The 14,426-nt window shown below is 38.0% G+C and overlaps 1 protein-coding gene across 10 annotated transcripts in view; it reads left to right on the top strand.

The window, feature by feature from the left end:
• MYO9A (myosin IXA) overlaps positions 1 to 14,426 on the top strand; it is a 245,425-nt gene that overhangs the window by 206,681 nt on the left and 24,318 nt on the right. For 9 of the 10 annotated variants that reach the window (XM_060418900.1, XM_060418902.1, XM_060418897.1 and 6 more), the window contains 7 exons: positions 1,158 to 1,219; positions 3,401 to 3,593; positions 5,031 to 5,159; positions 6,094 to 6,199; positions 6,949 to 7,080; positions 7,973 to 8,096; positions 9,403 to 9,456. In XM_060418900.1, the coding sequence (XP_060274883.1) occupies positions 1,158 to 1,219; positions 3,401 to 3,593; positions 5,031 to 5,159; positions 6,094 to 6,199; positions 6,949 to 7,080; positions 7,973 to 8,096; positions 9,403 to 9,456 (800 nt within the window). The remainder of the gene's footprint in view (positions 1 to 1,157; positions 1,220 to 3,400; positions 3,594 to 5,030; positions 5,160 to 6,093; positions 6,200 to 6,948; positions 7,081 to 7,972; positions 8,097 to 9,402; positions 9,457 to 14,426) is intronic. The other variant, XM_060418898.1, reaches the window with a different exon arrangement.

The raw sequence follows: 14,426 nt of genomic DNA, 5'->3' as shown, positions 1-14,426 counted from the left end.
CTGTGAAGCTTTGTTTACTAGTGGGCCAGAATCAAATGAAAGGGCTGGGTCCAGGATGACAGTGAGGATGAAAATCATGTTCATCATAGCAAAATCAGCACTTGGATATTGCTAGATATGTTCACTTGTTCAATGATTTCAGTTTTCCTTTAAAAAAAAATACTATAGTGAGAGTTAAATAGGGTGTAGTTTGCCATGTACTTTAATGTTAGCCTGATTCCTGTAGGTTTTGTATAATTTTCTCTGTGATCTGAAACTGAAAAATAGAAAGAATCTGCTTCTTCATTTATGACTTGGATGGGCTTGCTTTGATTTCTTAATAGAATTAACTTTTTGTGTGGTTATGCTGGTAATTTTACCACTACAGTTATATGGCCTCCCCTACTTGATCTTGGCTTTGAAAATCCCTCAAACCATGCTTTAGAAGCTCAAGAAGAATATTCAGGTGTTGATTTGCAAGAGCCAGAGCTGATATACCAAAATAACACAGGCCAAGTATCTTCTCAGTACCTCCTCTCAGTGTGCCTTACTGCTGCCTAGCCACCCTGTTATCTCCTGGTCTGAGAACTGATTTCTGCTCTGAACCTTTCATCTCATCTTCTCAATCACTACTGATGTTCTTTATGTTCCGGTTCCTCAGAGCTCTGTTTTAGACCTTCTGAGAGAATAAATAAGGCCTTTCTTATAGCCTAATATGTTAGCCGATTTGTTTTTATTTTAGTATAGGTCTTTGATATTAATGCTTTTCTTATCCACTGGAATGATTCTTAATAGGTATTTCTTGCATTTTATCAGATCATAGAGCAAGTATAAGAGGGGAACATGAGCATTGGTTTGTGAGTCAAACCAGGAAGATAGATAAATTTTTTGCTGGGATATGGTGGGGACAAGGAGGAGGGGCAAGCAATCTTGAAAGAATAAAAAGCTTTTTCCCAGACAGTGGCTAGGATTTTTAGGTATGTTTTTCAGCTTCATTTTTCTGAATTGAATGAGTTAAGACCATTTTTTATTCTATTATAATACAAAGTATATGATGCTATAGGAGTCTCAGATTTAAAGAAAAAAAATGTATGTTCAAAATAAAGCAGTAAACTTGTTAAGTTTTGCCACTAATATATAGACTTCTGAAAATGTTACATTTTTAACTTGTTTTTCAGTGTGCAAGTATGCTTGTCATAAGAAGTGCTGTCTGAAAACCACAGCCAAGTGTTCTAAAAAGGTAAGAAGTTATTACCTATGAGTAATAAATAACAGGTCTGTTGGAGAATGGTGCAGGAGAAGGAAAGGACAAAAAAGGTCTTTTGTGCCTTGTGGAAAGAAATCAAAGCCTCTTTGATGATCTTATAGAGTAGTGGTTTTCAAACTTTTTGGCCACAAATTACTGTAAGAAATAAGTTTTATATCATAATCCTGCTTACACATATAGAGGTATGTGTGTATATATAACTGAATCGATTTTCCCAGAACTGTATTTACCTTTACTACATGGGAGCTGCTAACCTGATTTCACAACTGGCAATGTATTAAAGCACTCTTTTTAAAGGTTTCCTGCCTTTTTTTTTTTCTTTTTTAAAAAAAATTTTTTTGGCCATGTTATGTGATATGTGGGATCTTAGTTCCCTGACCAGGGACTGAACCCACTCTCCTGCATTGGAAGGGTTCAGTTTTAACCACTGGACTGCCAGGGAAGTTCTAAGGTTTTCTACTGTAAACACTCATAAGTGTTCCTATAAATTTTCTTGAAAGTGGTATGCTACAGTTAAAGATTTTAACATACACACTAAAATTCATCAGCATAGTTGGTATGTTTACAAACTTCTACTTGGATTCGATACTGACATGTACTCTTGATAATTTTATGCTTCAACAAAGCAACCATTTTGGAAATATTTCAGGCTTTTATTGACATGTAATCACATTTGCTTATTTGTCACATACAATTTTAACAATACTATGCAGATCTGAACTATAATAAAATATGTGTGCATGTTTACAGCCCATGTATATAGTTTTCATCTGTTCCAAACTGACAAATCATGGCAAAGTACAAAGAGAAATTTGACTCAGGGCTTAAAATATACAATGAAGGTAAGACATCTGCTGACTAAGATGGAGTAGCTTGTGGTAGACTAATACTCGTTCTGAGAACAACTGAAAAAAGTCTGCCCAGGAAAATTGGAATTTAGGGGCCTAGATCCTACAGAGGAAAGAATTACAAATTGGTGAATCTATATGTGTGAGATGTTTTCCTCTGAGTGGGAATTTGTCAGTTTTTGTTTTAGGACAAGAAATCAAGATTCTGGGCAGAGGGCCACACTTAAAAGTCAGAAAAGTGAGAAAAGCTTTTAGAAATCTTACAGAGTTATAGAGACAAAAGTTGGAGTTCGGGATTGATAAGACTTGAAGGACCATGATCCAAACATACAGAGAAGTGAGCCTAAAACTCAGAGGTTTTCTCTTTAAGGTGTTTTCTGAATTTGTAAGCTGCACAGGTCAAGAGGCTAAGAAGCTAACAGAAAAGCAGATTATTTTGCAATCTCACAGTGTCAAAGAAAAATTGGAGTTGTATGAAAAGAAAGAGTGTACTGATTGACTAAAAGAACTCAGCACTGACTGCGTGCAGGTTGAAGGAGAGACTGGGGTATACAGTGTTGGGCTAGGCAAGGAGCATGGGGAGGGAGAAGGAAAGGACAAAAAGGAGATTTACATAAAACGTTTTCAGTCTCAGAGATAATAGCTGGCATTCTTCTTTTATTTGAAGTACTTCAAATAATCTTAAGGAGAAGCCATTTTTTCCCAATCACATAAAATAATAGTGAAATACAATATCAGAATACACAATTGAATTAAATAAAAGAGGTCACTGATCTTGGGCCAGTCTGTGTGCCTCTGCCTTTAGCTGTGACATCAGTAGTCAGTTTACATAAACTGACTTCTAAAGTTTACATAAACACCAGAGCATCCTTATGCTTCAGAAATTAGTGACAACTCTAATTCATATCAAATCAATAGATTTTCTAGTGGTACATGGTAAATGTTTAGTATGCAAAGTCTCTCCCCTTTCTCCTTTGCCCACAGCCCATCTTTACATGAAAAGATTTTTTTAAGGAAAGGAAAGCAGTAACCTATAGCCACTGCCTGCATTCTTCCCCATTATTTGGTGGGTGGGGGGTGTGAGGGGGGAATGCGGTGCGGTGAGGTGGGGGGAGATTCCAAGTGGAAGAGGATTGAAACAAACTTCCCTTTCCTCCCAACTCTTCGAATTCCTTTTCCTCCCAACTCTCATAACTGTGCTTTTAAAACTTGAGGAAAAGAAAAAATTGTTACTTTTTCAAGAATTGGATAAATATGTTTAAAGGTGTTTGAATGTATTTGGAATCAAAAATTATCTTCCATGTAGTATGATCCAGAGCTGTCCTCTCGACAGTTTGGGGTTGAATTGTCCCGTTTGACCAGTGAAGACCGAACTGTTCCTCTGGTGGTGGAAAAGCTCATAAACTACATTGAAATGCATGGACTGTACACAGAAGGTATTTACCGGAAGTCTGGTTCAACTAATAAAATCAAGGAGCTTCGACAAGGTCTAGATACAGGTAAGATAGTGCCCTCTAAATCAAGACCAAATACTCTTATTTAAGTAGGTCATCTTATGCTGTTAGTTTTTATTACATGTTGATCCTTTGCTTGAAGCCAGAAGAATGCAGTCTTTGCTGTGGTGCTTTTTTTTTAAATCATTTGTAGCTTTCTTTTATATTATATGGTTCATTCATCAAACATACATTGAATATCGTTTGTACAAGCCATTATTAGATATTTCAGATCGCACTTAATCTTTTTAGTAGTCTGGTAAGTTCGTATCATTAATTTACAAAGAAGAAAACTTAGGTTCAGGAAAATAAAATAATGAGCTATTATTGATAAGATGCAGGGCAATGTGCTGATGTTTTTCTGTTAATCTTCACAACAAATCTTTGTACTGATGTTCACAGACAGTGATTATTATGCCTGTTTACAGATGAAGAAACTGAGGCTTATTGAGGATCTTGCCCAAGGACTTACCACCAATAAGTGACAAAGCTGGCATTTAACCCATAATCTAAACTGTTGCCTCTTAGTCTCTGTTTACTCTGACTCCAGATGATGTTCTTTCTGGTGTATATTCTTGCCTTCCTACATTGATGACATAGTTATTTAAATTGATAATTAGTGATTTGAATATGTATCTGTGTAGAGCTGTAGCCTCAGTTCTGGAATGTACGCAGAGCTTTGACTTTGGCTTTATGTTCAACTTCTGCTCTTTACCATTATTGAAAAGGGATAGTTTTCTTTTTTTGGCTGCACTGCACAGCTTGTGGGATCTTAATTCCCGAGCAGGGATTGAACCTGGGCCCTCGGCAGAAAGCATGGAGTCCTAACCACTGGACCGCCAGAGAATTCCCAGGAATAGATCTTTTTGAATCACATATAGGTGCAACAGTTGTCTCTGTATAACCAAAAGTCTACCCATAGGCACCATTCATCCTATGTCACCCCAGTCATCTCATGTATAACCAGAGGGTTTTTAAGTGACGCATAGTAAAGATTTTCTTCACATTTCATGAGCTCAGTTATCACTGTCCTTTTATCTCTAAGAATCACTTAAAATCAGTCTGACTTGTAGAAGATGTCTCTTAGGCCTTTCTTCTATTGGTCGTCTAAAGCATCACTACTAAAAGTGTGGTTCCCAGGCCAGGCTACAGCAAGAGAAGTACAGAAATTGAGAGCAAGCATTTAGAAACTTTGATAGCAGTTTAGTAGTGCTTTGACATGAAAACATGTGACCTTTTATTTTACACATCCATCAGTCCACAACAGTTCAAAAAACAGACAAAAACTGTACCTTTACCGCAAGAGGAACACTGTTCTGAAGCATGAATTGGATTGCAGAAGATATTGATAAAGGCATCTTTTGGTCATGGTAGTTTCTAAAGTGTATTATTTGACCCTCTGCATATTTTTGCTTTCTTATCTAACTCTTCATCTCTGAATAGATGCTGAGAATGTAAACCTCGATGACTATAACATACATGTCATTGCGAGTGTATTCAAACAATGGCTTCGTGATTTACCCAATCCACTCATGACCTTTGAACTCTATGAGGAATTTCTTCGAGCTATGGGTAAGCACAGGTTTCCTGGGTTCAGGGAAGGGCTACACTTGGGAAAGAAATGCTATCTTCATATTAGATTGTTTAGCCATTCTCTCAGTTGGCTTAAGTTCATATAGATTCAAAAGCAATACAGTCGATATAAAACTGCCACTGAACTCTCACCTATTCAAATGTTGCCTTTCTTAGAGACTCATTAAAATGTCAATGTCCTAAAAACTTTCTGAGCAAGTCACTTAGTTGCTTCTCACAAAGAGGTTGAAAGACTAGGATTATAAACAAATTAAATTGTGAATCTAAGCAAGAATTCAGTGTAATGTTGGCTATCTATTCTGTGCCACACCTAACATGTTAGTTTAATTTTTCAGTGCTACAGATATGTAGGATTTTGATGAAGGCCTATCGAAGTATTCATTTAGGCCCCAAGCCACGGCTCCTGAAATTCCCTTAAGACTTATTTATAGCTTAGGTTGAAAGGAGAAGGGGGCGGCAGAGGATGAGATGGTTGGATAGCACTACCAACTCAATGGACATGAGTTTGAATAAGCTTTAGGAGATAGTGAATGACAGGGAAGGCTGGCATGGTACAGTCCATGGGATTGCAAAGAGTTGGACACAACTTAATGACTAAATGACAATAGATAACTTGTATAGCAATTGATTAATTTTCATGGGGAATTGGTTTGCCACAAAATGAAAAACTGGGCTATCTCTTGCCCCTTGCTGTAATCAAGAATTACTGGGATCTAAATTAAAACCTAGGAGACTGCTTAGTGAGTATAGAACTCAAGCAGAGGGAGATTAGTGGTAACTAGTGAGTTTTCTTCTGCTATACAGGTATGGCTAAAACTCTTAAAAGTCAGCTGTACCCAGTGAATGTCCAGAAGGAAGATGTAGTGTATAAGAGAAGATATTTAGTCTTAATCGCTGCTCTTACTGTTTTCAGGCCTTCAGGAGAGGAAAGAGACAATCCGTGGTGTATACTCTGTCATTGACCAGCTCTCCCGAACTCATCTCAATACACTGGAACGCCTCATCTTTCATCTGGTCAGGTAACTTCAAGAAACAAAGGAACGCTTAACATTTTCTCTTGGATTGTTTTAAATAAATGAAGAGTTCCTTCATATGGAAAACTGATATTTTTTTATTATTAATAAAGTCAGTGCCTTGAACAGGTGGTTATGATTCCTTGGAGCAGAAATTCTCCATGGAGTTGGACTGCGTGGCAAGTGCTTCCCCACCCTAATGAGCCATGTAATCATTCAGTCTTATGGTGGCACTGCGTAGCCTAGCTATATGTCTTAACTCTTGAACTAAAGAAGATGTGTGTTTATTGACATAGCCTAATTCATAGGAGGTGGTGGGGTCATATGGAGCTCAGGAATCAATTGACTAAAGAGACTTCAGGGGCAGTCTGTGTTCTCCTGAGTGTTGATGTTGGGAAAGAAAGCCATCTTTCTCTTTGGATAAATATCTTTTATCACTGTCTGAAAATGCCTTAAGGTCTCTACTCTGCATTCTTTAGACATATTCATCTAGTAATGGTGACCTGGGACAGTGAGTCACAAATTTCCCTTGATCAGCTATCTGCTGACCTCAGTTGCTTCAGGGAAGGGACAGAGTGAAAGAGTGCTTCCCAAAGGCAAGGGAACCGCTTTGGGGAAATTCTACAGTGTCTCAACTGGTAGGAATATCCTTCCAGTACGATGCAGCTGATGTCATTTGCCTTTCTCTCATCTCTTCTATTTCCCTGCAGTTTTCCTTTTTTATCCCAGTTTCACTTGGGTTTTTTGTTCCTTAGGATTGCTCTGCAGGAAGACACTAATCGAATGTCTGCTAATGCTTTGGCCATTGTGTTTGCACCCTGCATTCTCCGCTGCCCTGATACCATCGACCCACTGCAAAGTGTGCAGGACATCAGTAAGACTACCACGTAAGGCCAGTCACTATCACCTCTGCAATACCCCACGGACTTCTGAGTCAGTGTAGTCACTCTATCCAGATACCAGAGTGAATGGTTTTTCCTTTTTTATTTTGGCTGTCCCATTCAACTTGCAAGAATCTTAGTTCCCTGACCAGGAATTGAACACGGCCACACTGCAGTGGAAGTGCAGAGTCCTAACTACTGGACCACTGGACCACTACCTAATCGTTCCCCTAGTGAATGATTTCATAGGTTCATATGTTTTTAATAAGATTGCTAGGCACCACTGGTCGTTTTTATGCTGAATATGAAAAATACCTTTAGATTCTATGTAACAAGCATCATTTGTTTTGAAAGGTCTTATTTCTTAAATTTGGCTTTTCTTTACGTTTGTTTATAGTTTCCAGATGTATTTTAAAATCTCATTTTACCAAATTATATATATTTTGTGTTTTCCTATAATCCAGTCTAACTGTAGTCTTGTGGCTCTGTATCTCTTTGGTCTTAATACTTTAATATTCCTGTATTTCACCTTGGCCTTTTTTTCACGGATCTCTGATTTCCTTCTAGAGTGCTGATTCTTAACCTTTCCTGCAAAAGGAGCTTTCCCCCAGAAAGGCCTGGTGTTTGTGTCCCATTCCCAGAGAGTCTGATTTAATTGGTCTGGGGTATGACCTAGGCATCAGGACTTATAACTGTTCCTCAGGTGGATACTAAAGTGCGGCTGAAGTTGTGAACCACCATTATAAACCCTGTCTCTGAGCTCATAAAATAAGGGATGTTGATTTTTCTCTTATCCTCCAACTCTCTACCACACTTAGCTGAAAAGTAGTCTGTGACTGATAAAATGTATTGATTTACTTCAGCTCTTAACAGTTTTCTCTCTTTCCTTTTGTTTCAGCTGTGTGGAGCTGATTGTTGTGGAACAAATGAATAAATATAAGGCTCGTCTCAAAGACATTAGTAGCCTGGAATTTGCTGAGAATAAAGCAAAAACCAGGCTATCACTGATTCGTAGATCAATGGTAAGATGCAGGACATAGAATCACAGGGGAAAGTGGGAGACTTCCTTGGATTTTCAGGGCACATTATGAAGTGTGGAGAGAGATTATCTCCAAATCTTTTTCACATGGAGCAAGTGAAAAAAAAATCACCTTATCTCAGGGTATGACGTTATGCCTCATGTTTGATCTTTTAGCTGTTTTTGGTTTTATATATAGAATATATTCAATTAAATGTGAAGAATTTTATAAATCAAGTATTTGGATAAAATGTTGGTGGTTTAATAAGTTGCGCTGTTTTCTTTTCCTGTTCTTTCTATGAAAACTTGACCCACCCTAACTTTTGGCTCTACTTCCTTCTACCGTCTGATCCCATCCTTAACCATGTCACTTTTGGTGGTCCTGCCAGTACTTCGGGGATGTAGACAACTTAATCACTTACAAGAATATGTTTCATAACGTTACAGAATTCCATTATGGATCTGCTATTATCAAATAAAGATTTGCTAGATTTTGAAGAAAAGCCATGCAAAAATGATAATTAATTTCTTCCGTTTGGCCACTTTGCTGTTTAATATCTTCCTTTGTAACCAGTGACCTATTTGTAAATAACTCTACTTCACACTGATCCATAATCAATAGGGTCTAGGTAACTGGAAACTTACTGCTGCATTTAAGTTTAATTATTGCCCATTTACTACCCTTCCCCTGAGTTGTAAAACAAAACTGTGTTAGTGAACACCCATTCAGATCCCCAGTAAATCTCTAAAGAGAAGCAAGCTTCCCCATCATCAAGCCCATGCTTTTGCAGGGGCCCAGCAATACTTCCACTATCTTCATAGTTTATCCTTAGATTAGCATTAAAATAACTCTGTTTCTTCCTTTACTGTTAAACTGCCTGGCACAGGACAAGTGCCCAACAAATGTCTGTTGATTAAGTTAGTGAAGGGTGTTCTCTAAAAACAAACATAAACACAATTTTTCCAGCCGGTAAAGGTATTCAATAAAGCTCATCACAAAACACATTCTAAATTTTCTCCCCAGCAAATGAAAACAGAAACCCCATTTAAAAGTGAAACCCTTTTTGTAGTATGAAATTTTAAGAACTCAGTTCTGAGAGATCCAAGTTAACAGTACCCATCCAGGGAAGAAAGGAAGAGACTTTTTACTATAAATCTACTTTTCACAGCAGGTAGACAAGCCATGCTTTTTTGCTGATGCTGCAGAAGACGGATATATTCATTCCATTGAGAGATTAAACCTCTTTAACGGGGCGATGACATGTACCTTCTAACCTTCTGCTTTCCTTTTCATGTCCCTCCTAATCCAGAAACCTGTACTAATTGCAGTTAGATTTATGAGCATTACCCGCAATTCAGTCTCGGTATGTATTAATATTGTAATGTGTCACAGCCACTCTGCATTATTGTCTCTCATGCATCCAGCGGTTGTTCTGCTCTGTCTGCCATCCATGCCTGTCCCCCCTCCATGTGCAGCCCCAATTCAGGTCCCACTTCCTGTTCAGCCTTCACGTGCTTTTCTCTTTCTCTAGAATCTTTTTTTTCTTTCCTCTGTATCATGCTTTTGAACAATGTCCATTTATAATATTCTGGTTTTTCCTCTTTGTCAGATAAACCTCTTTGTGGATTTCTTCTTTGGTGTGATTATTGAAAGGTGAACATTGAAAGCAATGAGGTGTCAAATTTCTGCTCTATGAGCTGTGTTCTCCTCCCTTACTACTTGGAAAACCTATTACTGTTTTCATCATCCTCCATTTCTAAAATGCTTATTTACCCATTCTTATCTGTGACTTTGTTGTCTTCCTAGAGGTAGAAGTATGACTTCTTATCTACTTAGTATTTTTTAGACAGAGCTGCAAGTAGTAGTGAGCCTGTTGATTGACTGGTTCTAGACTTAAGTAGTAATAGTATAGTAGAGCTCATACCAAAATTTCACACATGCAACAAAAGAATGAAGAGATGGAATACCAGTATATATAGAAACCAATTTCAGAGACTCCATCTTTGTGAAACCAGTTTGTTGAAGATCTCAATTTGCTGGGATATAAATATAAATCAGTTTTGCTTTTTATCTAGTAACTAACTGCCTTGCAACTCTGCCTTATTAAAATCCCCTTTCCTACTGGATTTATCAAGTACCTTAACACGTCTTGACACTTTTTCTGTAATTTTAAGATATTCTAGTCTCAGTCTATTATTCAAGACTAGTAAAGTCACTCCGTCGTGTCTGACTCTTTGCGACCCCATGGACTGTAGCCTACCGGGCTCCTCTGTCCATGGGATTCTCCAGGCAAGAGTGCTGGAGTGGGCTGCCCCCGTTTTAAGACTAAGTTCTCTTCATATTACAGCGTCAGTCACAGGCTTGATCCAGTACTCCTATCACTTTTTCCCAGGATAGAATAGACCTTAATCTGGGTCTGAGAACTTTAGGTCACACACTTCCGCCTTCCCTCTTTCCTGCGCTGTTTTTTTCCTCTGGTGTTGAAACTGGGAGGAGTGATAGGGGAGGCAGAATTCTACATGATGTGCCAAGTATTGAGTCTTCTTGGTTATTCAGTACTACTATTCAAGTTCATTGTAGACGGGCTAAATGAAGATGTGCTGACTGTGCTGACAGTGAGCTGAAGTCTGTCCTGTTTCCATAGGCATTGGCAATCCCTTGCAAGATTTGGTTACATCTGCTGATTGATGGCATTCATACCATGTGTCTCTGATATGTGTGTCTTTTTTTTTTTTTTTTTTTGCCTCAAGACCTTACCCAATCAGATCTGCCTCTCATGGCCAGTTCTAGGGCCTGCAGGTGCACTGGGGAAAAGGTTATATTTTTCATACCTCTTGGTTCCCAAGAACTTAAGGTGGGTGATAGTCTTGCCTACCTTGCTGTGTGACACTTTCCACACATTCTCTCCCCGCTTCTCTTTTCCCCTAAGCATATTATAGAGTTGTAAGTCAGTCAGTCTTTTGCCTATACAGACCCCCAAACAGGGGATGAAATACCACTCTGCCTTTCTTTCAGATGACTTCAAACTTGGATTCTTACCTTTTCGATTAGTTATGACACTGCTTTTTTGCTATAAGAGGAGAGAGAATATCCTCCTTTCATAAACGTTATGTTCCTTTCAAAGTCCAATAACCCCTCTTTTGTTTTTAAAGCCTTTTTAGATACGTATGGAAGGAAAGGTGTTAGAATATTGATGACAGTGTTGGTTTAAAGAAAATGGAACTCTCAGTAAGCCCTAAGAGGAGAAGCTGGTGCCAGTTATTGTTGGCTCCTTAAAACTATAAGAAGGGGTATTTAATTATCCTCAGCTTTTGACCTTAGGTACAATTTTGGAACATGAGGAGAACTCCCACTTGCATATATGCATCCTATTGCATATGCATCTAGCTGTAGAACAGGTGTTGGGCCCAGACTTAGATCAAGACTATGTCTGTATGTATTCGGTATTCATTAAGCAACTGCGGGATTGAATCTGAGAACTGAATCTAGGAGAGAGAGTGATTTTTAGAATATTCACTGCTGCTGCTGCTGCTAAGTCACTTCAGTCGTGTCCGACTTTGTGTGCGACCCCATAGATGGCAGCCCACCAGGCTCTGCTGTCCTTGGGCTTCTCCAGGCACTGGAGTGGGTTGCCATTTCCTTCTCCAGTGCATGAAAGTAAAAAGTGAAAGTAAAGTCACTCAGTCCTGTCTGACTCTTCACAATCCCATGGACTGCAGCCTACCAGGCTCCTCCATCCATGGGATTTTCCAGGCAAGAGTACTGGAGTGGGGTGCCATTGCCTTCTCCAGAATATTCACTATAAATAAACTAATCAAAGTCAGTAGTATTCATGTCTTCATAGGTGGAAAACTTGGTATTCTGTAATTAAATACAGTAGTGACTTTTCTTAAGTGGAATGAAGTGAATTTGTATGTTATTGCTAATGTGAAAAGTCATTTGGGTTGGGTGTTGAAAAATGAGAAATAATTTAACAAATGGAGAGAAGAAAGGGGAATGACAATTCCAGAGGCAGAGAGCACGAAACAGACAATGACTACCTTGTATAGCTAAAGCTGGGCAGGTTGTGTGGATGTGGCAGAAGAATTTGGAAAGTTAGACTGAAACCAGATTTGCAGCATTAAAAATTTTGAATTCTCTGATTTTGAAGCCCTGGAAGCTATGGAAAGCTTTTGAAGTAGGGGAACGTTACCATCAATTCTTTTTGAAAAACAACTGTAGCATTTTAAAGAAGAAAGGATTAGAGATGGGCAAGACTAGCAGCCTTTATCAGTTAGGAGACTTGTAGATAATCATATGTGCCTTCACTAAAATAGATTGAATCCTGATCATTCCATTTTGAAATGTTTTCTGCTACCATGTCCTTTCCATGTAATTAGATTTGTGTAGTATAAGCTAGGCTGTTCCCATACTAGGATTTCAGAATATGATGTGCTCACAGTCTATCCAGTTATGTCTTATATAACAAATTAGGTGTTTTTGTAACTTATTTATAATTCTAAGCATAAATATTGATTTAATATTATTTACGCTAATATGAAGAACAGAATTTGAAATAACATTTACTAATCTGTCAAACCACGTCAGAAATTATCCTGTTGAAAGATGTTACAGAAGTTTTCACAGCCAAACAAAGTTTGGGATATAATATGTATCACTTCTAAAACTTTTAACTGTAGAGTACATTCTTCATAATGGGTCTAGTTTAATAAGAGTTCTAAAAAAGGCATTTAAAAAAAGACATTCTAGTTTTTTAAAATAGTATCAGTTGCTATTTTATGTACTTATTTTGGAATTTTAAAGTTGCTCTTAAATCTTCAGGGTTTTCTTGCTGCACTCATAGTAGTTGGCAGTGCTTGTGAATTTTGCATCATCTAGGCTTTCTGAAGAACTTACCTGCGTGTCTCTGTTAGAAATTGGTATACCTGCAATTCTGTATATCAGGGTGGATCTACAGGGATAAACTTTGCAATTGACTACACCAAGAGAAGCAAGAAATGCCCTTCCAAAAGTTAAGTGTTAATAATTGAAAAGTTAAGAATCAATTGAAATGTGGCAGCTTTGAAGAGCTCCGAAGGAAAAAGATATTCAGGCGTGGACTTGCCTCTGGCAAGTGTTCCTATCATTTCCTTATGTTACTGCACAGTGTCTGAGTCTACTCTTCACATTCAGGTGACTTGACGTAATAAGAGTTAGATCCACAGAATGAAGATTTTCTGAGAATATAGAACTGTTCTTACTGTTTCTGGTACTGACCAGAAGGTATTTTTGTAGTGTTAATTTTTTTTTTATATATAATTGCTATATAACATTGTATTAGTTTTAGATGTAGCACATAATGATTTGATATATGTAATAATATATATTGTGAAGTGATTATCACAGTAAGTTTAGCGAAGCTTTGTCACCGCATATAGTTAACAATTTTTTTCTTGTGATAAGAATGTTTAGTATCATGGTTAGATAACACCACAACCAGAAGACCCTGGCTCTTTCTATTCCTCCAGAACCCTCTTTCAGAGATCATGATGGTATAGGCGAGAGGCAGGACTTGAAGATCCTCATGCAGGAAGCATGTAGCACCCGTGCTGAGGAAAATTTGGCCCAGGACCTCTTCGGCAAAGTAGGCAAGAGGAGAACAGTGTTTGTGCTTTTCTGTGTGTATTGTGAAAGGAGCATCTCTTTTGAAGCCTAGAAATTGTGTTATTCTCTCAGATGTGGACAAACAGGAAAAAAGATTATGTAGGGAATTCTTTTAGATAGAATTCCATAGGAGTGGAAGAACCACAGTAATATCTGGCAAGGGTGCTCTTTAAGAAACTTGAAAATTAGGTTTGTGGAATAAAAGGCAGAAGTTATGGAGTAAGGAAATATAAGAATTGTATGATCTTGGCATGGTAGGATTATATGTGAGAGAAGAGAAGATGAAGATTTACAAACAGTAGAGTGAGTGATCCAGGGGTGTTGAGTGTTTAAAGAATAGAAAGTAAGGAATATTAGACAAGAATGAGTGATGGTGGCGCTCTATGCTTTTTTTTTTTTTAATTTTTGCTGTGAGATCTACCATTTGCATTCTAAAAATTGATTGTTAAATAGTCTCATTTCATTCTTCTATCTCCTTTTTTAAAATTCATATTTAAAGCTTAATACTAGCTCTTTTGTATAATTCAGATTAGTTGCTCAGTCGTGTCCAACTCTTCGCGATCCCATGGACTGCAGCATGCCAGGCTTCCCTGTCCATCACCAACTCCCAGAGCTTGCTCAAACTCATGTCCATTGAGTTGGTGATGCCATCCAACCATCTCATTCTCTGTGGTCTCCTTCTCCTCTCAC

Source organism: Ovis aries, chromosome 7, assembly GCF_016772045.2.
Source record: "Ovis aries strain OAR_USU_Benz2616 breed Rambouillet chromosome 7, ARS-UI_Ramb_v3.0, whole genome shotgun sequence".
Lineage (NCBI taxonomy): Eukaryota > Metazoa > Chordata > Mammalia > Artiodactyla > Bovidae > Ovis > Ovis aries.
This window is presented reverse-complemented; position numbering and strand designations above follow the sequence as displayed.